The 24619-nt window shown below is 64.0% G+C and overlaps 1 protein-coding gene across 2 annotated transcripts in view; it reads right to left on the bottom strand.

Annotated features, from left to right (window-relative positions):
• Positions 1-24619, bottom strand: part of KCNN3 (potassium calcium-activated channel subfamily N member 3) — a 123567-nt gene that overhangs the window by 66681 nt on the left and 32267 nt on the right. Inside the window, exon 2 of one of the 2 annotated variants that reach the window (XM_045086841.1) lies at positions 22856-22951. In XM_045086841.1, coding sequence (XP_044942776.1) covers positions 22856-22951 — 96 coding nt within the window. Of the gene's footprint in view, positions 1-856; positions 5141-22855; positions 22952-24619 lie in introns of those variants that run through there. The other variant, XM_045086843.1, reaches the window with a different exon arrangement.

Below are 24619 nucleotides of genomic sequence, written 5' to 3'. Positions count from 1 at the left end.
ACAGGTTCTGGAGGCCGACGGCGGGAGTGTGTTGGGTGCCCTGACGTGAGCCCTTGAAGTGGGCAACACGGTGGATGTCCTGTCGCGTATTTTATTGCAACTTTAAAGAGAGTCCGGGCAGAGGGGGTCGTGTCTGTCCCTTCCTGTGGCAGGTGTGAGGGGGGCTCCCCAGCCGTCTGCCCGTGGCCTCGGGGGGGGGGTGCTGGCTCTTCCAGAAGCCCCCACCCTGCTGAGGAAACAGCCACCCCAGGCGTCAAGACAGAACCGAAGCCCTGGGCCCGGGGGAGGCGGCCTGACGGATTAGGCCGGAGGGACAGCGGATGCCCGTCCTTCCCGGGACGGTCCAGAAGCAGCCGGCGCTCGGACCGGGCGTTTGCAAGTAGCTTGAGAGGGAAGTGAGCCTCTCCCGTGGCTTAACGCACACGGGTTTGTGGCAGTTGTGTCCCCCATGGCCAGACGAATGGTTACAAGCTACCTGAGGGTTTTCAAACTGCTCTGCTGTTTGCGGGAACCCAGCAGGAGGGACAGACCTGCTGCAGGACTCGCACTCCTCCGGGCACCGTGCCAGTGCCTCGGAAAACCACCAGCCCGGCTAAGAGCACCCCGTCTGTGAAAGCACCGTTCCGCGGGGCCGGGGTGGGGGGCAGGGGGCGCAGGGGACAGGATCGCAGGGACCTCCAAGCGGCAGCAGAAGGAAGCCACGCAGGGCCGTGGCCGCCCGACGAGGGCCATGGGCAGAGGAGCAAAAGTCCTGTCTCCACTCTGGGGATCCGGAAAGGGAGCTCCCCGGTGTAGCTACCGGGGGCCCCTCTGCCAGGGTCAGCCCTGCCTCTGGAGCCGGACCCTTCTCCCTTACCGGGCTGTTGCGTGAAATGGCCTTTCATCCAGCCGCAGGAGGAGGGGGCTCTTCGTGGAGCCCGTCTATAAACACAGGCTAACAATAGGAACCAGAATGTTCCGCAGGAAACCGGCAGGACCTGCCCTCCCCACACGGAGCACGGAAGAGTTTCACAGGGAACCCTGCAAGCGTCCTTCCCGATGACAATCCCAGAACCACAATAACCAACAGATGAGCTTACTCTGGTGACATCCAGGAGACCCAGCTCTCTTCAAAAGGAAAGGAAATTTGCATGTTTTGTTATAACCATCCTTTATTCCAGCGTAACTGGTCCCTAAGAGGCTCTCACTACGGCAAGAGCGATTCTGGCTCCAGAGATGGCCAAACCTTGCTGCGGGAGGGGAGGGAAGCGCATCAGAGAAACTCCCCCCAGAAGAGGATTTTCTAAATAGAATCCTGACCCGTCCACCTGGGAAAGAAAGTCCTTTGCAGTCTGTTCGGACGGAGGGACCTTTCCTCGCCTCTGATCCAGGGGAAGTTGTGAGGCATTTCTGTCCCTGAAGATGTTGGCAAGACTGAAAGCCTCTGTGCACAGTCCCCTCCTGCGGCACGTCTCCGGAGACGTCCTCACCTCCTGCGTGCCAGCCAGGTCAAGGGCAGTTCCCGAGCGGGCCCTTGGCTCTGCCGAAGGAGCAGGAGGCCCCAACCCCAAACCACCCCACACAGGAACGCACTCGGCTAGAGCATCTTGAAGCTGGTCTGCCTGTTCCAAGGGGGTACGGACAGTTCAATCCGGAAACTAGGGCTGTTTAAACACCGCAGTGAACCACGTGCCAAGCGAGGTGGCAGACATGCAAACCAGGGAACGGGGAGCGGAGCTGCAAAACCGCGGAGCTCTTCCGGCTGGCAAGGGCCTCACTGCCTCCGCCCACAGCTGAGGCCCGGGCCTGGGTAACCGTGCACCTGCCCCACGGCCAGAGGGCCGGGCGCCTGCTCCTTAGAGGGGTGACGCAACCAAGTTCACACGCGGAGTGCGGGGGAGGCCTGTGGGGGCGTGGGACCAGAAAGGCAGCCCGGGAGGACGGCAGCCGACAGACCCCGTTTGAAAGGCATAAGCCACAGGGAAGGATTACCATTAATGGTAGCTGCTAAAGCCCGCAGTTTCAGTGAGTCCTGAACGATCCTTATAACGAAGAAAGGAAGCATCGAATCAGTATTAAGTCTCGTAACTTATTCAAGAGCTTGGGAACCATGACCCAAGATGTTTGGGGTGGGGCACAGGAGAAGACAAAATTCCCGCATAAATTACCCGTAAGATGGCCCAGAGCAGTGACTTCGCTGCCTCACTCAGGGGCTGCCAGAGACCCCAGTTACCAGGCCAGCCTGCACCTGACCCCCAGCTCAGCCCTGGGGGGCCCGCTGCTGCCCACCAAGGATGTACAGGAGGCCTTGTCCCCAGAGCTGCAGACAGAGCCCCGGTTCTGCTCTGGGCTCTCTGTTGTGCAGATGAGGACCTGTCATCTGTCTGCTCGGGGCCTGCGGGCCCGCAGGGTCGGCCCTCCCTCTCCGCAGGCTCCCTGTGGGTCAGGGCCCCTCCATGCAGCTGCTGGTCACAGAGGCTCGGACATCAGGGCACCTCCGTGATCTGGAGGCCCCGGCCCTCCCTGTGCGGGTCTCATCCACTCAACTGACCTCCGAGAAGGATCCTGGCTGCCTCAGGCTGAGCACCCGACAGAAAGCCCTTTCTGAATGCACAAGAACACGTAAGAAAGAGCGCACAGCTGGGTCCCGCTCCAGGGACAGCGACGCAGCCCTGCCCGCTGGCCACACTATAAAGAGCTTCTCTGAGGTTGGGGCTCAGCGTCGGGACCTCCCCAGCTGACGTCGAAGGACCGTGCAGGTGGTAGATAATTCTCTCATCCGCTGGATAAGGCATGGCGGGGGTGGGTTCAGGGATGCGGGAGCCTGGAGAGCCCCAAGAGCCCCCCGGAGAGCCCCAAGAGCCCCCCGGAGATAACCGTCACACGAACAAGGAGTCCATTATCCCCGAGGTAGCTCTGTGTGCACCAGGCTGGGGGGCTCTCCGCCTGGACAGGGGAGGCTGGAGTGGGAGCTACAGGGGGCAATGGTGGGGAGGGGTGGCCCGAGCCAAGGCCTGGAGGCAGGTGCAGGGAGCTGGGGGCTGGGCGCCAGCACAGGTGCAACGTCGGACCTGGGGGGGAGCGGACGCCTCGCTGCAGGACGGAGCTGGAGGTTCAGACAAGGACAGGCGTGTGTGTCTCTTGGATTCCTCAGCAGCACCGGAGGTGGGGTGAGGCCCTGAGGGAGGGCCAGGAGGTGGGGGGCCGGCCAGAGACTCCCCGAACAAGCCGCGTGAGGCCGGTGTGGGGAGGTGGGACCGTGAATGCCGCAGCGAGAGGTGACCTGTCCCAGGAGATACACGCTCGGCAACACCAGACAGCAACCAAACTCTCAAGGGCCCACGGGTCTCTGCCTCGTACCCAAATTCTTGGCTCTTCCCCCCAAACCTGAATTCTGGTCTCCAGGGCTCTTCACCGTCTGTCCATCCCCCTGAATCACAGTCAAGCATCGTCCCTCCCCCGTGTGCGGGCAGGCGGAGGGCAGAGCTGGCCTCCCCCACGTCTCTGTCCCCCGCCTGCCGGCCCCGCGCCAACCCTGGGCAGCACGCTCGTGCACACAGAGGTGTTTGACAGAACTCCCACCGGAGCGAAACCCTGAGGGGCGTGTGCGCCCGGACTACGGTCCTCCCGTCCACAAAGGCTCCCTGGGAGCGAGGGACACACTGGCTGTGTGGGAGAGAGTCGTGTTTCAGGAACCATCATGTCCGTAAAGCGGTGGGCTCCCCAGCGGCTGAGGCTGGGCGCCGGGAAGGCGGGGAATGCGGCCCTCGGGTCCGCGGATGCCATGCTGACCGCCGGGCGTGCACCTGCTCCCGACGCCCGTCAACAAGGGCGGGACGTGGGGGCATGCGGAGGGCGGCTGCGGCTCCTCTGACTGTGGCTGGCTTCCGTGATGAACGAAAACGCTTTACACATGAAGCCGGAGGAGCCCAAACAGTGACCGAACCGGGAAATGGCAACAGCCACTGGGAGTCGGGGTCCGGCGTGTCATCCCGCCGTGCATGGCCCCGCGAACCACTCCACTTCCTGAGGAGCCCAGGGTGGCCCCGAGCAGCTGCTCTTCGGACGGGGCCACCCCCAACCCCTGGGACCAGTCCCGAGAGGAGGAAGAGAGGCCCCGGCGTGCCCACCTCACCCCTTCCCCGAGGACAGGAGGCAGAGACGGCTTCGCCGTGGGGACTCTCAGTGCTCCGATGGTCACCACGTGACCATGCACGCTGGGGCAGGGTCGTGCTGATTCCCGGGACTGTTGAGGACGGGGATGGGGAGAAGTGGGACCCTGGAGCCTGGCCGAGCAGGGCGCCAGTCCGGCTCCTCTAGGAACCAGCTGTGTGATCTGGAGACTCCGAGCCTCAGGCTCCGGAGCAGCAGCACGGCCGGGCCCGGGAAAGGTTCTCCGGGGCGCCCACCCTGACGCCACCCATCACTGCCCAGTTCTGTCCACTGTCCTCGTGGGAATTTGCAGTGGCTCACCTGACTCACACGAGAGCCTGTCCCTGTCCCTCCCCTCCGGCCGGAAGCTCTGGGATCTGTCATGTCACGGCTGTAGCCCCAGTGCCCAGAAATGAGCAGCGTCCTTTACATCTGTGCTGAGTGACCTGAACAGGGCACAGGGCCAGCTTGTGGCGGGGGCCAAGGGCATGGTGGTCAGTCCAACCCAGACGCCCAGACACCCTGAGGCCCTGGACACCTGGACACCTGGGTACCTGGACACCCAGACACCTGGACATCTGGACTCCTGGACACCAGGAAACCAGGACACCCAGACGGCTGAGCATTTGGAGCAGAAACCCAGGTCTGGCCTGGAACAAATCTGTATCTCACTGTGTGGACTTGGGTGAGTGGCCTCCCCCAGAGGCCTCAGTCTCCCCCGTTCGGCGAGGAGGGTGATCAGAAGACGGCCGCTGAGGCCCTCTCCAGGATTCTCTGGCTCTGCATGGACTCTGGGCCAGACAGGACCACGGGAAAAAGCCACGCCGGTACCGGAGCCTACATGTGACCCTCAGCTCCACAACCACCGTGCAAGAGACGCAGGAGGCCCAAGTACCGCTATGGCGGGGGAGGTGGGCGTGTGAACAGCTAGCAGCCGCCCCCAGACCCACTCCCCTGCCCCATCGGCCTGGCCACCTGGCATCAGGCCTGGCAGAGTCTTACCAGCTTGGAAGTGGCTAGAAAACCCAGGAAGGAAGGGAGGAGCTGAGGAAGTGGGGAGGGGGGAGGGGGAGGGGGAGGGGGAGGGAGGAAACAAGCCGGCAAGGATCCAGCTGGGGGTGTCACTGCCCCATTCCCAGACGGGGGGCACTGGCGATCCCCAGGAGCAGCGAGCGACAGAGCAGGAACTAAGGCCAAGCCTTTGCCAGGACGCCTCCCCGGCTCGGCTGAAGACCGCGGTGGGCCAGCCGCCAGCCGCCAGCCTCCTGCCTGGTCCTCAGGGTTCACTCCAAGTGAAAATCAAGGCACGAAGCCTCGGCCAGTCCGGGAGTGGGACCTGCCTGCACACCTTCCAGGGGCCAGCAGCTCCAGCCCCAGGCCCCGCGAGGGAGAGGGGGAGGGGCCCGCGGGGGAGGTGCCGGAGTGGGGGTCCAAGGAGCCTGAGGCCATTGAGGTAGGAAGGGGCAGAGCCTGAGCGCAAACCCCGGGGTCCCCCTCCCCGCCCCCTCAACTCCCCAAGGCCGAGCAGACGGGGTGCTGAAGTCCGTGAGCCCCGGAGCCAGTGTCTCTGTCCCACTAGCCTGCGGTCTCACACACACACAGGGCGCCCGTGGACTCCGCCCATGGGGGCAGCTGAGTCCCATCCAATGGGGATGGGAAGAGACGAGGGCTCTCCCGTCTGAGCTCGGTCAGCAGACGGCCTGGCCCGTTCTGAGACAGGGTCAAAGGCTCAAGGTCACTGCTCCTCCCTGGGTGAATGCCCAGTGGGGCCAGGCATTTGTCCCATCCTGGTCAGGCCCCAATGTGGACAGCCCCTGTGGACCAGCGGGTCAGAGGAGGGACGGGCGAGCCCCCGGGGCCCCTCCGGAGCACCCAGGTGCCCTGGGGACAGGGAGCCCAGGGCTGACAGCAAGCCTCTCCCGACCTGCCGCAGGCAGTCGAGGGCAGGACCCCCGGGAAGGGCCCCAGAAACCCTGTGCAGCTGGATTTGAACTGGCTCCGAGTGCGGGGGTATCTGGGGTCTGCACCCCCAACCAGACCATCGGCTGCGCTCTTACAGAGCCGCCCACCCAGCTCACTCTGAAATAAGAGGAAAGCCTGTCTCTCCGGGTGCTCCTGAGCCTGCCCAGCAGACCAGGCCACAGCCCTGCTGGAGAAGCAGCGGTGAGCGCTGCTTCCATCCAGCCTCCGGCTCCCTGTAGGTCAGTGCCCATCGGATCCCCACGGGGCCAGGCCCCTGCCGATGCTGGCGCATGTGGTGGCCTCCCTGTCCTCACAGAGCCCGGCTCTACCCCAGGGCCCGGACAGGGGAGCCAGCGCTGGTTTGGGCCCTTTTCTGGCCCAAACCCTCACCTGGAGGCCAACGCTAAGGTTTGATGTGAGCTCACAGGGTGAGCTCGGGTTGGGCTTGTCACAACCGGTCAGGATGCAGGAGCCCCCGGGAAAGCCCTTCCCGGACCAGCGCGGGCACCCCCTCCCGGGCATCAACTCTGGGGCTGGGCAGTGGGAGCAGGAGTCTCCCCGGGCCCAGGAAGCAGGAACTCCTTCCCTAGATGCCAGGCCTCCCCCAGAGACACTTGCTACACGGACTGTGTCCCCCAAGCTGGCAGGAGGGCTCAGCCTCCCTTGCTGGAGACTCTGGGCGAATCCAGGATGAGGGGCGGGAAGACCCCCCCCGGGGGGGGGGGCTTTGTGTCCTGAAACGAAGTGTCAGCACGGAGCACTTACCATCCCGAGACACCCCCAGAGCCACTTTCCATTCTGTTCTGCCCACGACACTACGGGCAATCTCTGTGTGGCTTCTGGGGGGCCCATTCACGGGAGGGAAATGGACCAATGAGAAAGCCTGGCCCGGGGGGCTCTGGAGAGCTCAGTCATTCCTCTCCCGGGCCCAGCCGAAAGGACGGAGGGCGCGGTGCCCGCCCCGGAACGCAGAGCTGACCAGAAACGTCCTTTGACCAGGGAGCTATTTCTTGTCTTCTATACGGGAGAACAAAACCGCTTTCTGAGGGACATCTCTCACACTTCAAACAAATGTCCCTTCCGTGACTTATTTTTAAGTGCACTTGCCTGCGAACGCACCGGAGCAAACGCGGGGGCCGGGGGGGCGCCGGACGCACAGCGGCTCCAGCCCCCCACCCCACGCAGGACCCGAGGGGGAGGCTCCCTGGAGCGAAGCCCAGATGATGCTCCCCCACTGCATGAGGAGGTGTGACCTAAGCCCTCTGCCCCAGGGCAGCCTCTGCGGGGGGCGGGGGGGCTCCCTTCAGAGCAGGGAGTAGAGCAGAGCCCAGCCTTTGCCCCTGCCCCTCGCCGCTTCGGGGACCGCACCTGCCCAGCCGCCTGCGGGCACTGCTGGGCCGAGCCGACAGCCTTGGCCGCGCTCCTGTCACAGGCTGGGCCAGGGCCCCCCAGAGCATCCAACCTGGCCTCCCGCCTGCGCCTCCCGAGCCACCGGCTGCTCAGCCCGGCCTGGCCCGGTTGCCACAGGGGTGGGGGCCTCGCTCTGGCTGGGAGGTGGGCTCGTAATCACGGGGACCGGGCGGTAAGAGCCAGTCTGTGGTGAGTGGCCACAGGGCCCGCCGTCCAGGCTTGGGGAAGGGGCTTCACTAGACGTCACCAAAGGTACTTCCAGGAGACGAGTACTTGTAACCCCAGCCCAGGAGGCAAGACAGCCCCTGAGTGGTGACAGAGAAAACCGCCGGAAGCCCTCCAGCCAGAGCCGGGCCTCTGATCTGACCTGAGGAATCCCGTTCTGCCCCGTGCCCGCGCGCCCGCGGGAGGACTCCAGCCACAGCCCCACCATCCCTGCTGCTTCCTCTTCTGCTGGTCCCGCCGAGACGGGGAGGCGGCCTCCCTCCTGGCAGCAACCCCGCTGCCGCTGCCGGTCAGGAGAGCCTGCCCCCGTCTGCGAGGGCCCCGCCTGCTGCACATGGCAGGTGCGGAGCCGCTAGGCTCGCCGGGGCCACACCAAGGACGCCTCACCGGGGGGGACGGAGCCCGGGGTCGCCCCGCCTTGGCCCCAGCTGTGGGACTGGGCCTTGGTCTCAGGAGGGGCCCTGTGACCTTGTTCTGAAGTGCCCTGGGGCTCCCCTTCCCTGCGCAGACTCCCAGAGGCTCTGGCCAGAAGAAGAGGGGACATCAGTGTGCACCTGCCAGGCACAGTGCGGGGCTGGAGGCTGGGGACGGCAAACAGGCCCAGGACCTGCCGGCGTGTGGCGACAGGCCAGGTCAGGGCTGCAGGTGAACAGTCAGGCATCTGGACGTTTCTGACAGCAAGACCCTGGGAGCTGCAGGTCAGACGTGACGCCTGTCACGTTGGGAGCAACCTGCCGTCTTTATTGGTTCCCACAATGGCCCTCGGAAGCACCGCACCTGCTCTTGTCCCTCCACACACAGTGGATTTTCTTCAAGACCAGGAGACCCGCAGCCCCATCGAGCGTCCTCCCGACCCCCGGCCTCCGGGGCCGACAGCCGCTTCCTTCTCAGGGCGCGTTTCACAGCTTGAACCCAAGCGGTGTTGAGTCCTGTTAGACGTGTCCGAGCCAGCGGGCTGGGAAGCACGCCAGCGGCGAGCACGGCCAGCAGCGGCAGCAGCTGCTCCCACAGCTGGCAGATGTGCTGCCGCTGCTGGCTGTGTGGGCTGACGCCAAGCACGGGGTCCACGGGGTCAGGGGGGACAGAGGGACACCTCCCTCAAGCAGCCTCCCAGGAACCTCACTGCCACCGAACGCGCCACGGGCGTGGCCGTCCCTGTCCCCGGCGGCGCCACGGGCCACTGCCCTGCCTGCTCTTTGCTGCAACTGCCCCTTGCCCAGTGGAGGCCCCGGACTCCAGCGGCAGCAGGTGCAGCCCACTTTCCCGAACCCACCGCTGCAGAATGCGCCCGGCAAGCGGATGGGGAACCAGTTAGGGTTTCATTTGCGCTTCGGGACACACCTTCTCCTCCACGGTCCCTGGGTCCCCACGGCACGGGCGTCCCCCTCTTCATGACCCCAGGAGAGTTCTGGGTCCAGAGCCGAACCATGCTGCGCTTAGGTGCCCACGTGTCCCCCCTTCCCCGCCTCAGCACCCCTCACTCCCTCCCGAGACCACGCGCTGTTCGGGGCGGGGAGTCCACCGGCCCCGGCCCCGTCCAGGCACCGAGGAGGCAACTGGGAGTGGGGAGTCCAGCGGCGCTCCGCCGAGAGGAGGGATGCGAGCGAGACTCATCGTCCTGCCGGGCGCCCGACGCCCTCATCCTGCTTCCACGGTCCCAGCGGCCCCACCCCCCGGGCACCGTGACGGTCCCTGTCCCGAAGGTGAGGCCGCCGAGAGAGGCGGCCCCTCACCCCAAGGTCACAGGCAGGAGCTGGCACGCTGGGACCCACGCCCCGGCCGGGCTCCGGAGCCCGAATGCAGTCAGACCCCACACGCTGCCTCTCCCCCCGAGCAGGCGGGACAGAAAATCTCAGCGCCCGCCGCCAAGGCTGTGAAACAGGCAGAGTGACCTTCCTCCAGGGACTCCGCTGCCTTGTGCTGGACTTTGCTGAGGGCAAAGGCAACCTTAGCCCAACTGCCCGGACCCTTACGTCCGCGGCAACATACCCGAGATTCCTCTGGAAACTCCGCTACCGCTCCCCGCCCCCGCGTCCCTCCCCCGCCCCGACTGCCGAGATACACGTGGCAATTCCTCCTCCGAGCACAGGACCCACGGAGACCCATCTGAGGGACCTCACGACTGAGTTTCACTGAACAGTAATAAATGGCCTTTCCCGACAAGAGCCCGCCCCTCGGCATCCTGGAAACCCGCGGGAGGCGGACCGTCTCCCTAAGCCCTTCCCAGCTGGGAAGTACATAACGGGCCGCTCCTCACGGCCCCGGCGCAGCTCGTCCGTCCACGGGCCTGTCCCCCTGCTTCAATAAAACCACCTTTCTGCACCAAAGACGTCTCAAGAATTCTTTCCTGGCTGTCGGCTTCAAAGTCCAAATTTCCACATCAGTGAGGACGTCTCAAAAACCAGCTTATTGTATTTTCTAGGAGAAACCCTTCAGAGAAATAAAACATGCAAAGGGGAAATTAATACAAGTCAGCCCCGTGGACAGCCCTGACAAGGGTCCGACAGGTGCAGGAGGCAAACAGGCCCACTCCGGGGGCCTCCGTGCATGGCCATTTCTGAGGGGGAAAGCGGGAGACACGGCCACACAGGACAAGGGCCATGAGCTCAGTCTGGGGCAAGACGGACTGTCCCCACAGTCATGAGACTGCGGCTGTGGTGCAGGCAGGCCATGGACCGGCTCGGAGCCGCGACCCACATCCTGCTCCGTCTAGAGTCACCTGGAGGGGGACCTGGGGGCTCAGCCACCAAGCGTCTGCCTTTGGCTCAGGTTATGATCCCGAAGATCCGGGGTTGAGCCCCCTGTCGGGCTCCCAGCTCAGCGAGGAATCTGCTTCTCCTTCTGCCTCTCTCTATCCCTGTCTCTGTTCGAATGAAAAAATTAAAAATCTTTAAAAAATAAAAAATAGAATCCCCTGTGCAGCCCGGGAAGCCTATGCCCAGTGCCGCCCGGGAGCAATTAGGTCTCGGAGGGATGTGGGCTGCAGCGCTGTTGTAAAGGTGGTGCTTGAGGTACCCGGATGGCTCGGGAGCTGAAGCCCCGGCCTCTGGGTTTCCACGGACCTCCGTGGTCATAGGTCATAGGGTCATAGGGTCAGGCCCCATATGGGTCTCCCCGCTCAAGGGGGGTCTGCTTGGGATTTTCTCTCCCTCCTTCGCACAGCCTCGCTCTAGATAAATAAATCCTTACAAAAAAATAAAATTAAGTAAAGGGTGATTGCTGAGTGATCCAGCCAAACGTGAGGACCCCTGGTCCAGAGCCTGCATGGGTGACTCGCCAGAGCAGCGGCTGTCCTGCTGGGATCCGTGCCGTGTGTAGATGCCAACCGGTTAAACTCCCTCCATCGCCCCCACCCCCACCATTCAGGCCCGTCCTGGGGGAATGAGTTGCTCCTGGTTTTCTGGGGCACCTCGGTGAGAGCTGGCGGGTCTCAGGCCGTGTGGCTGCAGACGCAACTCCAGGCTCGCGACTAGGGACGGGCCATCTAACGCAGAGTCCTCATCTGCAAGTTGGGGGGACAGTGGCCCCCTGGACGCCCACATCCTAACCCCCAGAACCTATGAATATGTTCCCACATCCTAACCCCCAGAACCTATGAATATGTTCCCACATCCTAATCCCCAGAACCTATGAGACCCATTCAGGACTCCGGACCTCCAGAACCTTGTGACAATAAATGTGTGTTGTTTTCAGCCACTAAATGAATAATAATTTGTCCCAGCAGCTTCAGGAGACAGACAGCAGCTGTGCACGGAGAAGCCCGAGGCCGTATCAAGGTTAAACGAGATGAGGTGTGCAAACACGGCCTGGGAACAGTTAGCTGCCGTCACCACGTCTCCTGTGGCCATCCTCTGGGGGGCTGCCCCCTCTCCGCACCCCAGCTCCAGAGCGGGATGCATCAGCCCTGAGCAGGCGGGGGGCCTGGCCTGTCCTTGGGAGACCGGGCAAGCAGCTTCCTAGCACCTGTGCGACGGTCAGACGCCTCGGGCTCTCTGTGGCCCCCACGCCGCCTGGGCAGGTGACAGACCACGCAAACCCGCGCCGCCACCCAGACAGCTCCCACCACACGGGAATGTGGCACCGGCCCCGGGAACTACGTTTACCCTGAAGGGACACCCAGATCAGAATGTCCTCTGCTGCGTGACCCTGCCCTCAGCGTCCCCCTGGTCCTGTTTCCAGAGCCAGGCAGGGCTGGCTGCACAGCTCAGCCCTGTCAGTTCGACTTGAAAGCCACACGCACGAAGCCAGCCCATGGCGACAGACACCACGTGCTCAGATGGGACGGGGGGGGGGGGGGGGCAAGGCTGGAGCGCACCAGCCAGTAGAGCCGCAGGACAGGGCGGCACCGGAAGTAGGCAGGTGTGGACAGTGCCCACAGGAGCTCAGAGGGGAGGAAGGAAAGGAAGCCTGTGTCCTGGCAGCCAGCCCCAGCGGCAGGAGCCACGGCAGCAGGGCCCCGGGTGGTCCTTGCCCACAGCAGCGGCTCTGGACAAGCCGTCCCTGACAAACTGAGAAACCCCCGCACCAGGCTGGGTGAGGTCACTGACCCCACGCGGAAAGGAGCCCAACCCGCCACGCTGTGGGAGAGTGGCCTTGTGGCCGGCCTTGTGGCCAGCACGCATCCCCAAGCCTATAGTTGGAGTCCCGCGGACAACACAAGGATGCAGACGCCCTGCCTTGGGCCACTCGGTCTCCAGGCCGCATGGAACAGTGTATTCTCAGGGAAGAGCAAAACTGTAAAACCCTTGAGCCTCTGGTAAAGTCTCACCTGCTCCGTTCCCGCACCACATCTGCAAGGATCCGACGGCACAGGCTCCGAGAGGCCCTGACTCCCAGTGAGGTCCTGAGCTGCCGGGGGGACCCTGGGGCCGGCAGATGTGCTTCCCAGGGCTCTCACTGGGGAGCCGGAGGGTGCCGGGGATCTGCCTCTGTCTCCCTAATGCCCTCCCAAGGAGGGAGACCCGTCACCACTTCCTCTGACCTGTGCTGGGCTGTGGGTCGGCACGGGTGCTGGCTTGGGGCTGGGGTCTCTTCCCATCCCCACAGGTCTCAGCATTGCGAGTGAGGCCTCCCAGTCACCCAAAAAACGCGGTGCTCGTGTGGCTGGGGATGAGCTCGCCGTCCCCGAGCCCCTTCTGGTGGACGGGGCTGTGCTTCTCTACGTGCGGGTGACGGGCTGTCCCCAGTCTGCTCGCCGTCCCCGAGCCCCCCCTCTCACCACGGCCGTGTGGCGTCCGTCCCCCACTCCCTGCTCCACGCCTGCCCGAGCACACTCCTTCCCTAAAGCCCCCCTCGTCCTACCTGAGCCCGGGAGCTCTGCCCAGCCCTGGAGGCCCATCCCAACCGGCCTGCCCGGCACCCGGGGGTCCGTGCCGTGCCCACCACACCTGCCGCCTGCGTCACCCCAGCGCTCGGGCCAAGGCGGTGGTGCGACTCGAGCCTTATCTCCCCGTTCGATCACAAGCCCGTTTAGGGCAGGGACCTTGCTGTCTCTGCAGTGCCCCGCTCAGAACAGACCTTCAATAGCTCAGAATCAAATGAAGTAATCACCTTTTGTCCGGGCCTCTAGGCGGCAGACGACGGTTGCTATTTCTAACAGCAGCAGGAAGACAAACAGTGCCCTGCCCACCCCCTCCCCCAGTTCCACACACAGTGGTGATCATTCCTCTTTGCTCTCAAACCAACAAGGTTTCTAGCACATTCCGGCAAGAGGCACCAGAGAGGGCCAGGAGGAGCCTCGCCCCAGCTGCACAAAGGCGGGATACTGAGCCAGGGCAGGGGCCCGAGGAGGCGACGCCGAACACAGCCCCTCGGAGCGGCCTCGCAGAGCCCAGCCCAGTGACCGCGGCCGTCCTGAGCCCGGTCAGAACGGGTGGCCGTGGCGTGGCCGGCCGCGGATGCCGGCGTGGGGCTGCGGCCTGCAGACCACAGGTCAGCAGTCACGCCGGGCCGGTGGCTGGGGCCGGGAGCGGCTTCGGGACTGTCGTGGAAACATGCTGTTGTGAAGCCTCGTGGGGCGGCGCGGTGCTGACCCTATCCTGCAGGCAGGCGGGTCCACTGGCGGCGGTGGCCACCCCACGGCTCACAGCTCCTCCCCGGCAGGGAGTGTGGCTCCGGGAATGCAGAGCAGGTCTTCTTCTGGGAGGGTGGGCCACAAAGCCACAGCCGAAGCAGAGGCCACAAAACGCTTGGGACAAGAAAGAGCCGCAAATCCTTGAATTCCTGTCTGTCCATTCCTCCTGTCTCTAACCCACGGACAGGAAGAGTCTCTCCCCAGATGCCGTTTCTGGCCCCAGGTTTCTATCCACGGTTTGGATGCAACGATCATGTCAAGCGCAGGAGGACCCCCAGCACACAGACAGGACCTGGACAGGCGAGACGGACAAGCTGAGGAAGGTGGGGGGCTGCCGAGCAGGCCAACCAAAGACGAGGCTCCCCCCACAAGGCCAGCTATGCAAGCAAGGGTGGGAGCCGGGGTCAGGGACGCGGAGCCGGTGGCCTGGCGGCTCTGCGACAGGCGCGTTTTCATAAGCACGAGATTCCGAGCTCACAACCAAGCTGGAAGCAAGGCAAGGGCGCCAACTGTCCTTGGCTGCGGGGACAGAGCACGAAAGCAGGTGCCTGGCGCTCCATACTGACCGGCTCGCAGGCCTTGGCAGGTGCAGACCAAGTGGGCTGAGCGGGGAGCAGGGGGGCAAGGCAGGCAGGGCTGCTGCGAACCATGCCGGGGAGGTCGGGGGTGTTTCATCTGGGGAGGAGAAGACCCTGGCAAGTCCAACCGGGGAGGCTAGGGGGTGAGGCTACTGACCCTTACCACAGGACAGCCAGAAGGACAAGGAGGTATGGGGGGGGAGGAAGCCACTGAAGCCTGGTCCCCAGCCCCGGCCACCGACAGGCCGAGGCTCAGCGTCTAAGGGGAAGGCCAGCTGCACTCCAGGCAGGCCTCGGCTCTCGAGCCCTGGGAAGGGGCAGGAAAGAACAAGAGCCAGGAGGGGCCTGGCCAGCCAGCCAGGAAGGCTGCATCGTGGCAGGGCTGCATCGGACGGCACGCCAGGCCCCAAGTCACACAGCTACTGCTGTCCTCAACATGCCCGGCCTCCTCTTGCGGCTGGCCTTGGACCCAAGGGGAGGACCCCAGGGAAACTAGAAGGAAGGGGCTTCTCACAGGCAGAGGGGACCCGTGGAGCTGAGCAGAGGCTGGGGTCCCTGCTAGAGGGGCGGCCGAGGAGCTGCTGCCTGCTCTATTCTGGTCACCATCCACCTGGGCTCTGCCATGGTGACCTGTGCTCATTTTTGGACAGTCCTCCTGGCTCAGCCCAAATTCCAGGCTGCCTTTGGGCCCTGTGGGAGCGGAGACAGGAGACACAGTCCATGGCCAGAGCTCTGTCCCCGAGGCGCTGAGGCTTCACAGGGCTGGGCAGGGCTGACCCGGCTCCGGCCCTCCCCCTCCCCACCACAGAACGCGGGGCCTGTCGCTCTCCTCTAGGCCTCAGCTGGCTTCCCCCACACAGGGACGGTAACAGAACCCACCTCCCGGCACCGTGAGGAGGCCTTCCTGCGGTCACAGGGGCACAGCCGGCACACACGAGATCAGCAAGCAGAGGGGACACCACAGGCATCCATGACATTACAAACCACTTTCCCGATCTAACCTGAGGGTCAGGGCATGGCAGGGCCGTGAGTGGGGACAGGGGAGGCAGGTTCATGTCTGCGCACGCCAAGCTGGCAGGAGCGGGGGCCTTGGGGGGACGCCCACGCCCATGGGCCATGGTGGCGTAAGGTTACATAGGAAAAGACAAAGCCAGCTCTGGGGGTGGACGGCGGGGTGAGCTGCACAGTCGTGTGCGGGACTCACGGACGAGGCTCCACTCTGTAAAAATGTCGGAGGTTGTGTTCCGTGTGGTTCACCACGTGCTGAAGGGACAGACTCACGATGTGGCCTACGGACCACAGCCCTGGCACCCCACCACCACCCCCCAGGCCAGTGTCTGTACCACGGTCAGGGCAAGAGGGCCCTGCTCAACTCAGCTGTCCTGACTTCTTTAATTCAGAGATAAACCAGGCCCGGCTCGTCTTCTCCAGTGACTGGGTGTTGGAGAATTCGACCAGAGGTGATTTTACCATCTTTTTTCTGGGGACACTAGAACACTCACAATCTTCTCGGTGGTCCAACGGCATGACAACCATCCAGAACACGAGACACTCCCCCAATCCACGGAGAGCTGGCTGTCTTTAGAATCATGGCATCCCCACAATGTCCCACGCAGTGACCAGCACAGCAGGGACAGCCATGGGGGCAGCTAGGAGAAGACACAGGCCAGGGAACCTTGGGGGCCTAGTAGCAATGACAGTAGCAATGATGACACTAAATGGGAGGGATTAACCCTGGGCAAGGGCGGCCCACACAGGCCCACAGGGACACGAAATGTGCCGTGTCGCTGGGCACTGGGCCCCGGGGCCTCGGGCAATTGGATGTCCATCCTCAGAGAAGGCGACCGGGAGTTGGCACTGGGAACGGAGGCTGGTCACTGACTCTAATTATCCTAAAAGCTTTTAGATGTCGGGCCAGTTCATAGTTGTAAGAGACGTACCAGGAGTCCCTTCAAACTCTAAGATGTTCGAGCCAAAGAACTGTCTGCGATCTTCCCCGTCTCAGGTTGGAGGCTATTCGGAGGCGAGAGTTAGCTCCCTTCCTGGACAGAGGCCAGGGGGGCTGGAGAAGGGCAAGGCTACCCGGATAGCCCCACACAAAGACAGGGCCCCACGAGGGTTCACAGGCAGAGGACACCCCCTCCGTGTCAGGCTCCTGGAGCTAAGGAAGCTTCTGGAGGAGCTGGTGAGAGGCCTCCGCTGGAGTCACTGAAGCTCTGCCAGGGCCACGGTTTTGAACCTGCTGACAGACACTGCACGCGCCCTGTTGAGGCACCGAGACAGAGCGACATTTCTAGGTGACATGACAGAAAGTCAGTAGCGGTGTCTGAGACAACACAGGCGGGCCCGGTGGGCTCCGGGAGGGCCACAGGGCAGGGAAGCCCTCTTTGGGGCAGGAAGGGTTAAACCCAAAGGTTTAAAGATTTAGCAAATAAACCTAAAATGTCACATGGAGACTGCCAGGCCAGTGTGGTCACCATGGCAATCAGTGGCCGGCGGCACAGGGTTGAGGAGGGACCAGTGACGGGGGTCGGGCTCCACAGGGCCGGCGGGCTCACAGACCCGGGCCCCGAGCCACGCAGCCGCAGAGGCCAGAACAGGGCTGTGGCCACGGGGCCAGTTGGCCACACAGAGGCTCCTGGCTCTCCTGGATGAGGGGGAGGCGCCGCCTGCCTACCCTCATTCCTTTCCTTGTTCTCACTGGACACCTGCTCTGGGAGGCGCTCGGGCTCCGGGACACAACAGTGAGTCACGTCGCCCCCTCTGCACGGACTCACCGCAGGGAGCGGGTGCCGGCACTCAACGGGGCTACACTTGACGGAGGGGTCGGAGCCAGCGACAACCTAGCTCCTCACCCACGGCCCAGGGTGGCGGCGGGCAGTCCTGGAGGTCTTGGAGTCTCAGGGAGTGCCTGGGCCACTGGCCCATCTTGGAGCCAGTGAAGGCAAGTGAAATCCATCAGCCAGCCAGCCAGAGACACCCACCCCTAGGCAATGTCCCCCAGAGGCCTTCGAGGACAGAGACCACAACGCACTGTGGTCAGGCGCCCGCTGTGTCCCCTGGAGGACAGACATGCCTTCCTTCTCTTCGTTCGCCACTGCCCTGAATGCTCAGGCCGGTCTCTGCTCCCGGTGAACATGGGACTCACCCAAAGCCTCATCTCCCTGCGACCTTGCCCTCTGTGACCACACAGAGTCACCCATACCTCATGTGATGGCTCTTCTTAGGCTGGTCCCTGTGTGTCAAGGTCTAGGACAAGCGGCCTCCAAAGGCAGGAAATGGCCTGCATTACTTCTGGATTCCCAGCATCTGACCAGGTAGTCCTGGGAGTGGGGGGTGAGTTCAGGGGGGGCCTTCTTGCAGAGAGAGTGAGGGTGAGGGTCTGGAGCCAGACTTCGCCTGGACTGTCCTCCTGTTCCCCAGCGGGAGACACCACCAACTCATCCAGCATGGGGCCTCGAAGCATCTGGGCCAGGAAGGCCTCCCGCAGCCCAGAGGGCAGTGTCCCTGCGCGGCCTGTGACACACACAGGAGGGCGCTCAGGCCTGTGGTCCTGACACGCCACGGGAGGCGAGCTCCTCTGTGAGGGGACATTCTCTTGAACATAATGTATGTCCCACAATTTGAAGCTGAGAACTTACCGGCATTTAATGGAAACACCTGCTGAGACACACTTGCCAGATCCCAAGTGTCCCACTGCACAGGTCCGTGTCCCGACCCAGCGGCTGGAGGCCCCATCTCGCTCCCGCCCTTGTGTTCCTCGGGTCCAAAGCAGGCTAGAAGCCTCTGGAAGGTCTGGAGGAGATCACACCCCCAAGCAAGAGTGGCGGCCTCAGTCCTTGGACTTCAGACGGGACCCGCAACCACGGGCAGAGTAACCGCCTCTGAGGCTCCAGCGCACGCGGGGCTGGACGCGTGAATTTTCTGCCCCTGCTCTGGGCCCTGCAGCTTCCCGCCCTGTGGCTTCACCAAGGCTCTGCCCCTCCCTCCAGAATGGGGGAGCTGCCCCCTACCCTGGCCCCAGGCTCCTAGCCAGGGCACCTCCTCCCCATACGGAGCCCCGCCTCCCATACGCTCCTAGAGAGCCCCGACCCCTGCCGGCTCCTGGACCAGAACGCTGCCCATCATTTCCTCCCGTCCCGACTGGCCCCTTCCTGGCAGCGGACCGACACACGCAGTCCCTGTAAAAGCGGACCAGACACCCCTCCCTTAGCAGTGCGTCCAGCTGCCACTCTGGCTTCCTGCAACCCAACAAGTTAGCTCCAAGACCGGCCTGCACTCCCCGTCTCACTCCACCACTGCCCTGCGACTGCCCCAGTGGAGGAGGGGCACAGGGACCCTGCCCCAGCCCAAAGCCCATGACCCATGTCCCCAGCTCCTTGACCTCCTCGACCTCCGGGTCTCCCTGACGGTTCCTTCTCCTCGGGGGGGTCTGTCATGTCTCTCCTACTAACCACCGCCCCCCCCCGCACTGGGGGCCTCTGCAGCCCAGGCCTGGAGACAGCTGTGCTCCTCCCTGCCCTCCCCTGCCAGACCTCAGACTCCGCAAACTGACCTGGTGATCACGCCCACCTCCAGCTCCTGGCTCCTCCTGGGGCTTCAGTCTGAATGGCACTGCCAGCCCCTGAGCTACCTGAGCCGCAGGAAGACTCCTCCCCCGCTGCAGACAGCACCTCCATCCCAGCTGGTGACCAAGTCTGGGCAGTTTCTCTGCTCGACTCCTCATGCACAGTCCTTCCTGCCCTGGCTCTCGTCTTGCCGGGTTAGGTCATCACCAAGCGGAGCACACAGCCTCCCGCTGGGGCTCCATCCTCCCCGGATCCACGTCCTCTCGCCGACGACCTTGTCCCGGAGACAGCGGGGCGCGCTGCTGTTTCCCTCTCCAGGCCTTGGTTTGTTTTGCACAAACTCTAACACACGACAACCCTTCGTTGTGGACACTATTATCAGCCCCATTTTGCAGAAAGGAAATCAGCTAAGAGGGATTAAGTAACTCCCTTAAGGCCACCAGAGACACGAAAATGTGACAAAGAGCCTGATTTGAACCCACACCCGGCCACCCAACCGTCCGCATTCCCTGCGGCCCTGCCCTGCCTTCCAGGTGGAACCAGAGACCTTAGCGGGAGCCATGGCTTCGCTCAAGGGCGGTCACGACTTCGGGAGCAAAGGTGACTGCGGGGTTCCCAGCGCCGACACTGGGCTCCTGTGCCAGATGCGGCCCAGAGTGGACCCCACTGCGTGTGAGGCCAGTGCGAGAGTGGGGGACAAGAAGGAGTCCGGCGCGTGGGCGCCAGTGGCCTCTAACAGCAGCGCTGCAGCCCCAGGGCGGGGACAGGCGCTGCCGGGGGCTGGGGGTGATGCCGGACCGGGCCGGGGCTCCCCCAGGGAGAGCACTATTGTCGGAGTTTTGGTAAATAAATGAAACGCCTTGTTTTCATGTGTGCACATCTTTCCTGGCCTGAGGTTACAGATGCCTGAGGCTCTGAATGCTCCCTGCCCCCAAAAGCCAAGCAGAAGAACCTGAGGAGAAATGGAGCAGCCGTCTTCCAGCGACAGAGCTGCCCTGTGGGAGCCCCAGGCCCCCACCCCCCATGCTCGGGGCCGAACAGATGTTCCCGCAAGGCCCTCTTCCCCCCAGCGGAGAGCAGACTTTCCAAGAACCCGCGCGGCCCATCACAGAGAGCCACCCTTCGGCAGGAGAGAGCCCCCTCGGTGGGCCTTCCAAGCCCGAGGCTCCAGACAGAGAGCCAGAGTTGGGTTAAGAGCTACCCGGTTCCAGAATTCTCCCTCGAAGACACAAGCCATCGGGACTGACAGGAGGGGAACGAGTCCAGGAGGCACCCCAGCCTCCCACGCGCCAGGGCCGGCCCGGATGCGAATGTCCAGGGCGAATGTCCACACAGGGTCATGTGTCCGAGTCACATCCCCCGCAGCTGGTGCGGCCAACGGACGTGGTGGGCGCCCATCGCACGGGCCCCTAGCCCCGCCCCTCTGAGGAGCCGGGCCACACGCCCTGCTTCCTGTGGCCCAGAGGCCTCCCCGCACTGCCTCACCCCTGCAGTGTTCCCAGCACTGCCCTCCCCCAGCGGCTGCTGCGCCCAGACCTAACCCAGAGCAATACAGAGGAGGACACTTAGGGTCCCGCTTCACAGATGGGGACACCGAAGCCCAAGACCACAGGCCGAGGAAGAGTCCCACGTGCTCGGAATCTAGGGCCCTTTCACTCAGACGCCACAGACCCCTGCTCTGTCAGCCACCGTGGGCCCCTGGACAGGCAAAGACTCGTGACATCACCATCCCTAAGTCTGGGGAGAAAGACACAGACAGGCAATGCAGTGTGGTTGGGCAGGGTGCGTCCTCGGGAGCCTGCAGGAGCCAGCTGCCTCCGTGCCGACTGCCGGGACCCAAACCCACCCGCGTCCCTCGCGCACGAGAAGGTCCAGCTCCACGCACAAATCATTTCACTGGAAAAGCAAGGGGACAGAGGGAGCCAGGGACTGGTGACTCCCCTCGTGACCTGGGGGGTGGGCCCGGGACCACGGGGCACAGCTCTGGCGGCTGAGAGCCCAGGCAATCCGGGCTGAGGCGCGGCCACAGGGGGGAGGGTCATCCACCTGGGGGGGCACAGAAAGAGGTCACAGTAAGACCAGCAGGTTCCATTTCATAAACACCTACCCTGGACTCCACTGGTACCCCCCTCAGGGTCCAGCAAAGTGGGTGAGGGTACACCCATACTTCACATGGGGAAACTGAGGCCCAAGAAGCTGTCACTGACCCCAGGTCATGCAGGCTGAGGTGTCCGAGCCAGGACTCAGTGCCACCGGTTTCAATTTGTTTCTCCAAACTGTGAGGTCCAGGCCAAAATAAGTGCCCAGAACAGCGTCCCCTACTGCCCGTAATTTGGGCAAAGCGGAGAGGGCACCGAGTGAGCTGGGGCCCTGGGCCGGGCTGGGCCAGCGCTGAGGCCGTGGCTGCAGCCCGAGCTGGGAACACGGACCCCACAGGTATCAGAGGATGGGGCATCTGGAGTGGGAACCGCAGCGTAGGGCACAGGCTGCTGCCCGCTCCCCGCCCCCCTCCCTCAAGCGGGGGTCCCCGCTGAGCTCCGGGATTCTGGCTTTCCTCTTGGGCCTGGGTGATACCTTCCACACAGGCCAGGTCAATAGGTAGCAAATGGCCTCCCTCCAGATGACAACGCGGTTCAGAGGGGTCAAGGGAATCCCTGGGCCCCACAGCTGGTTTGGGCCAAGGGAGAACCTGGGCCCTCCGGCCTGTTGTGGCCTCTGCGGGGGGCTGACTGGACAGCGGTCAGGGTCAAAGGCCCCCAGCTCCACGCAGCTCCGAGCCCCTGACAGACCGTGGTGGTGTGCAGACGCAGCCCTAGTGCACACGTTCTGTCTGAGCGCCTGTGAGCCCGGAGAGGTACGGCTTCCAGACCTGTGTCCTCGGGTCATCCACAGCCGGGAGCCCGGCCAGCCAACCCGGGGCCACGGACACCTCTGAGAGCATCTGCCCGAGCAGCCGGCCCCATCTGAGAAGCCCCACAACAACAGGGACGAGATTTGCATGGCGTTTCCAGCTCACAGAGCACTCCTTGTCCTGTCCTCTGCAAAAGGTGTTCCAGACAGACGGAGAAAGGTCATGGCTGGCCAAGGACTCACTGTGGGACGAGGTCCCAGCCGGGACTCAGCCCAGGTTTTCTGACGGTGAGCTCTGGTCTTTGTCCGTCTGTCGCCCGCAGCCCAGATGTGGAGCTGGCGGCGCTCCCCCAGCCCTGGGACGGGGATCCTGTCCAGACTCCCATGCATGGGAGGAAAAGCATCTGGAGTTCTAGAATGACCCAGCCTGCAGCGGAGGGGCCTGGCAGTGGGGGCTGGGGTTCTGAGAAGTTGATGCAGATTTCCTCAGTCCTGCCTCCGGCGCCGGCCCAGAGAGGCTGCCTGTCTCCGGCCTGGATGTGCACCCAGAGGCCCAACCGGTACTTCTCTGGGGGCCGAGTCACTTCTGAGCAGTGAGAAACAGCAGCCCCTTACCCACATCAGACTCGCATTCCACTGAGAAAGCGACACCCCCCCAGCCTTCAGGGTCCAGCGGCATAAAGGCCACACCACTGAGACACGCAGAGTGCTGCTGGTTTCTGGGGCCGTGCACGTGAGCACACGCGTGTGTGTGCATGTATGGGGACATGAGATGGGGTTGCCTCGATCGGGTCGGGAGGTCGGTGGTTCAAGCCCTGGAACTGTCCGGCAAGAGACAGAAAAAGTACAGTGCTCTCACACTGCCTGGTGAGGGTCCTGACCGGGGCAGCCCCCCAGATCTGAAGCCATGTTCGCCTCTGGGATCCTCAAATGAAGATGCCGTCACAAGCGTTCTGAAGGCCCAGGGCAACCCCAGTTCCCTCTCTCGTGAGGGTCCAACCTGGAAGGGAAGGGCCCTGACGTCCGACGCCCTCGGGGCGGGGGGAGGCGGCACGTACCTGGACCTCCCGCGTGTGGTAGGCAATGATCAGGCCCAGGAGGATGACGGTGGACAGACTGATAAGGCATTTCAGGGCCAACGAAAACATGGAGTCCTGTGGGAGAAACGGAAAGAGAATTAGGACAGTCGGGAAGGAGCCAGCCACGGGGCTCTGCAAAGGGAGAGGGGCTCAGGGGCCCGGCCCAGGGGTCCCTCGGGATGAGCACCCCCCCCACCAGCCTCAAGCCTGCTTGCATTCCTGGGGCTCAGTTCGCAGGCGTTTGGAAGTCCACCTCGGTGCGCCTAAGTCGTGCGATCATGACTCCTGCTTGCCCTGCTTTTCACAGTCAGGGAGTCAGTCTCTCGCCAGCCTGGGCCTCCCTCCTCTCTGAGCCTGAACCAGAGGACTCCTGGGCTCCTTCCGGCTCTGACCACGCGGGGTGTCCGCGTGAATTAGAATGTCCTGCAGGTGTTCTCCCCCCCAGGTGAGGTCAGGAGCAGGGAGGGAGGCACGGGTGGCAGAGGGGCTGCTGGGGAGCCAGGACGGGTCTCCCTGCAGGGGTGGGGCAGGCCGGGGTGGGCCCCCGCGTTCACGGCCCCTTCCAGCGCCGGGCCACACAGGCTCCGGACGCGGCCCCTTCCCAGCTGTGTGACCTCATGCTGTCCGCTCCTCCTCGCTCTGCCCCAACGGTCCCCTGTGTCCGTTGGGGGTAACGTGAGACCCTGCCTCCCAGGGCCGCCGGGAAGAACAAGGCATGTTTGGAGATGTAAAGTCTCCAGACCTGTGCCCAGCAGGGTCAGCTGTCCAGGCTGGGGCGCAGCGCCCTGCTGGACATTGGGAAGCCAGGAGGTAGGGACGACCCCGGTCCCCCGGGAAGATGGGGACACCACCTGAGCAGAGCAGCCGGTGGGCCAGGCAGCAGGTCCGAGGGCTCAGTCCTGAGACGCGCAGCCTGGCAGCAACGGCCCCGCGCCCGCGGCCAGCGGCTCTACGAGGCAGCTTCTGCTGTGCAAGGCGGCGGCACATGGCTGCTCTCATCCGTGCTCACAATGGCCTTTGGCCTCTGTCCCAACTGGACGTTACAGGAGGCGGCTCCAGGGGTGAGTGGCTTGGGCCCGGGTTCAAAGCCAAGGTTTCTGACTCGCACCCAGAGCCCTGCCCTCAGACTCCCGGCCCTTTTGCGATGAGAAACAAGCAGGAGCGAGGTGGGACCCACGGGAGCAGATCCCAGTGGCAGCCCTGGTCGTGGGAGGCGTCTCCCAGCTAGGAGACGGTGAACGGCCAAGTGAGGCCCCACGGGGCTGGGGAGGGCACCACGGCCGGAGGGGACAGACCACCCTGGACGCGCTCAAAGGCAGAGGGACAGCGGCTCGGGTCTGCAGGGTTAGGTGGTGGCGTCCAGCTGGGCAAGCTCGGGGGTCGGAGAGGCCCCGGACCCGCGGTGGCCCCGTGCTCCCCAGCCCTCCCCCCGCAGGCCGAGACAGCAAGAAGCTCTCCCTGGGTCTGTCGCCCCCCTGCAGGCATCTGGTACAGTGGCTGGCTGGGCCCCGCTTTGTGCTGGGGACCCGAGGAGAATGAACACAACCGTGCCTTCCCTCCTGCCTGCTCCCTCGGACGGTTCAGCCCTTCTCACTGCTGGAGCCCTGCGGGACTAGGGGGTGATCAGCTGGAAGCTTCCGCCGATCTGGTCTTGCACAGGCCCTAGTCTGGGTGCCGCGCAGGCTCCCCAACCAGGAGCCCTCCATCCACACTGCCCCAAGGACCGTCTACACCTCAGCCAGC

This window comes from Mustela putorius, unplaced genomic scaffold, assembly GCF_011764305.1.
Source record: "Mustela putorius furo isolate JIRA1106 unplaced genomic scaffold, ASM1176430v1.1 tig00000997_pilon_pilon_pilon, whole genome shotgun sequence".
In the NCBI taxonomy this organism is placed as follows: Eukaryota; Metazoa; Chordata; class Mammalia; order Carnivora; family Mustelidae; genus Mustela; species Mustela putorius.
This window is presented reverse-complemented; position numbering and strand designations above follow the sequence as displayed.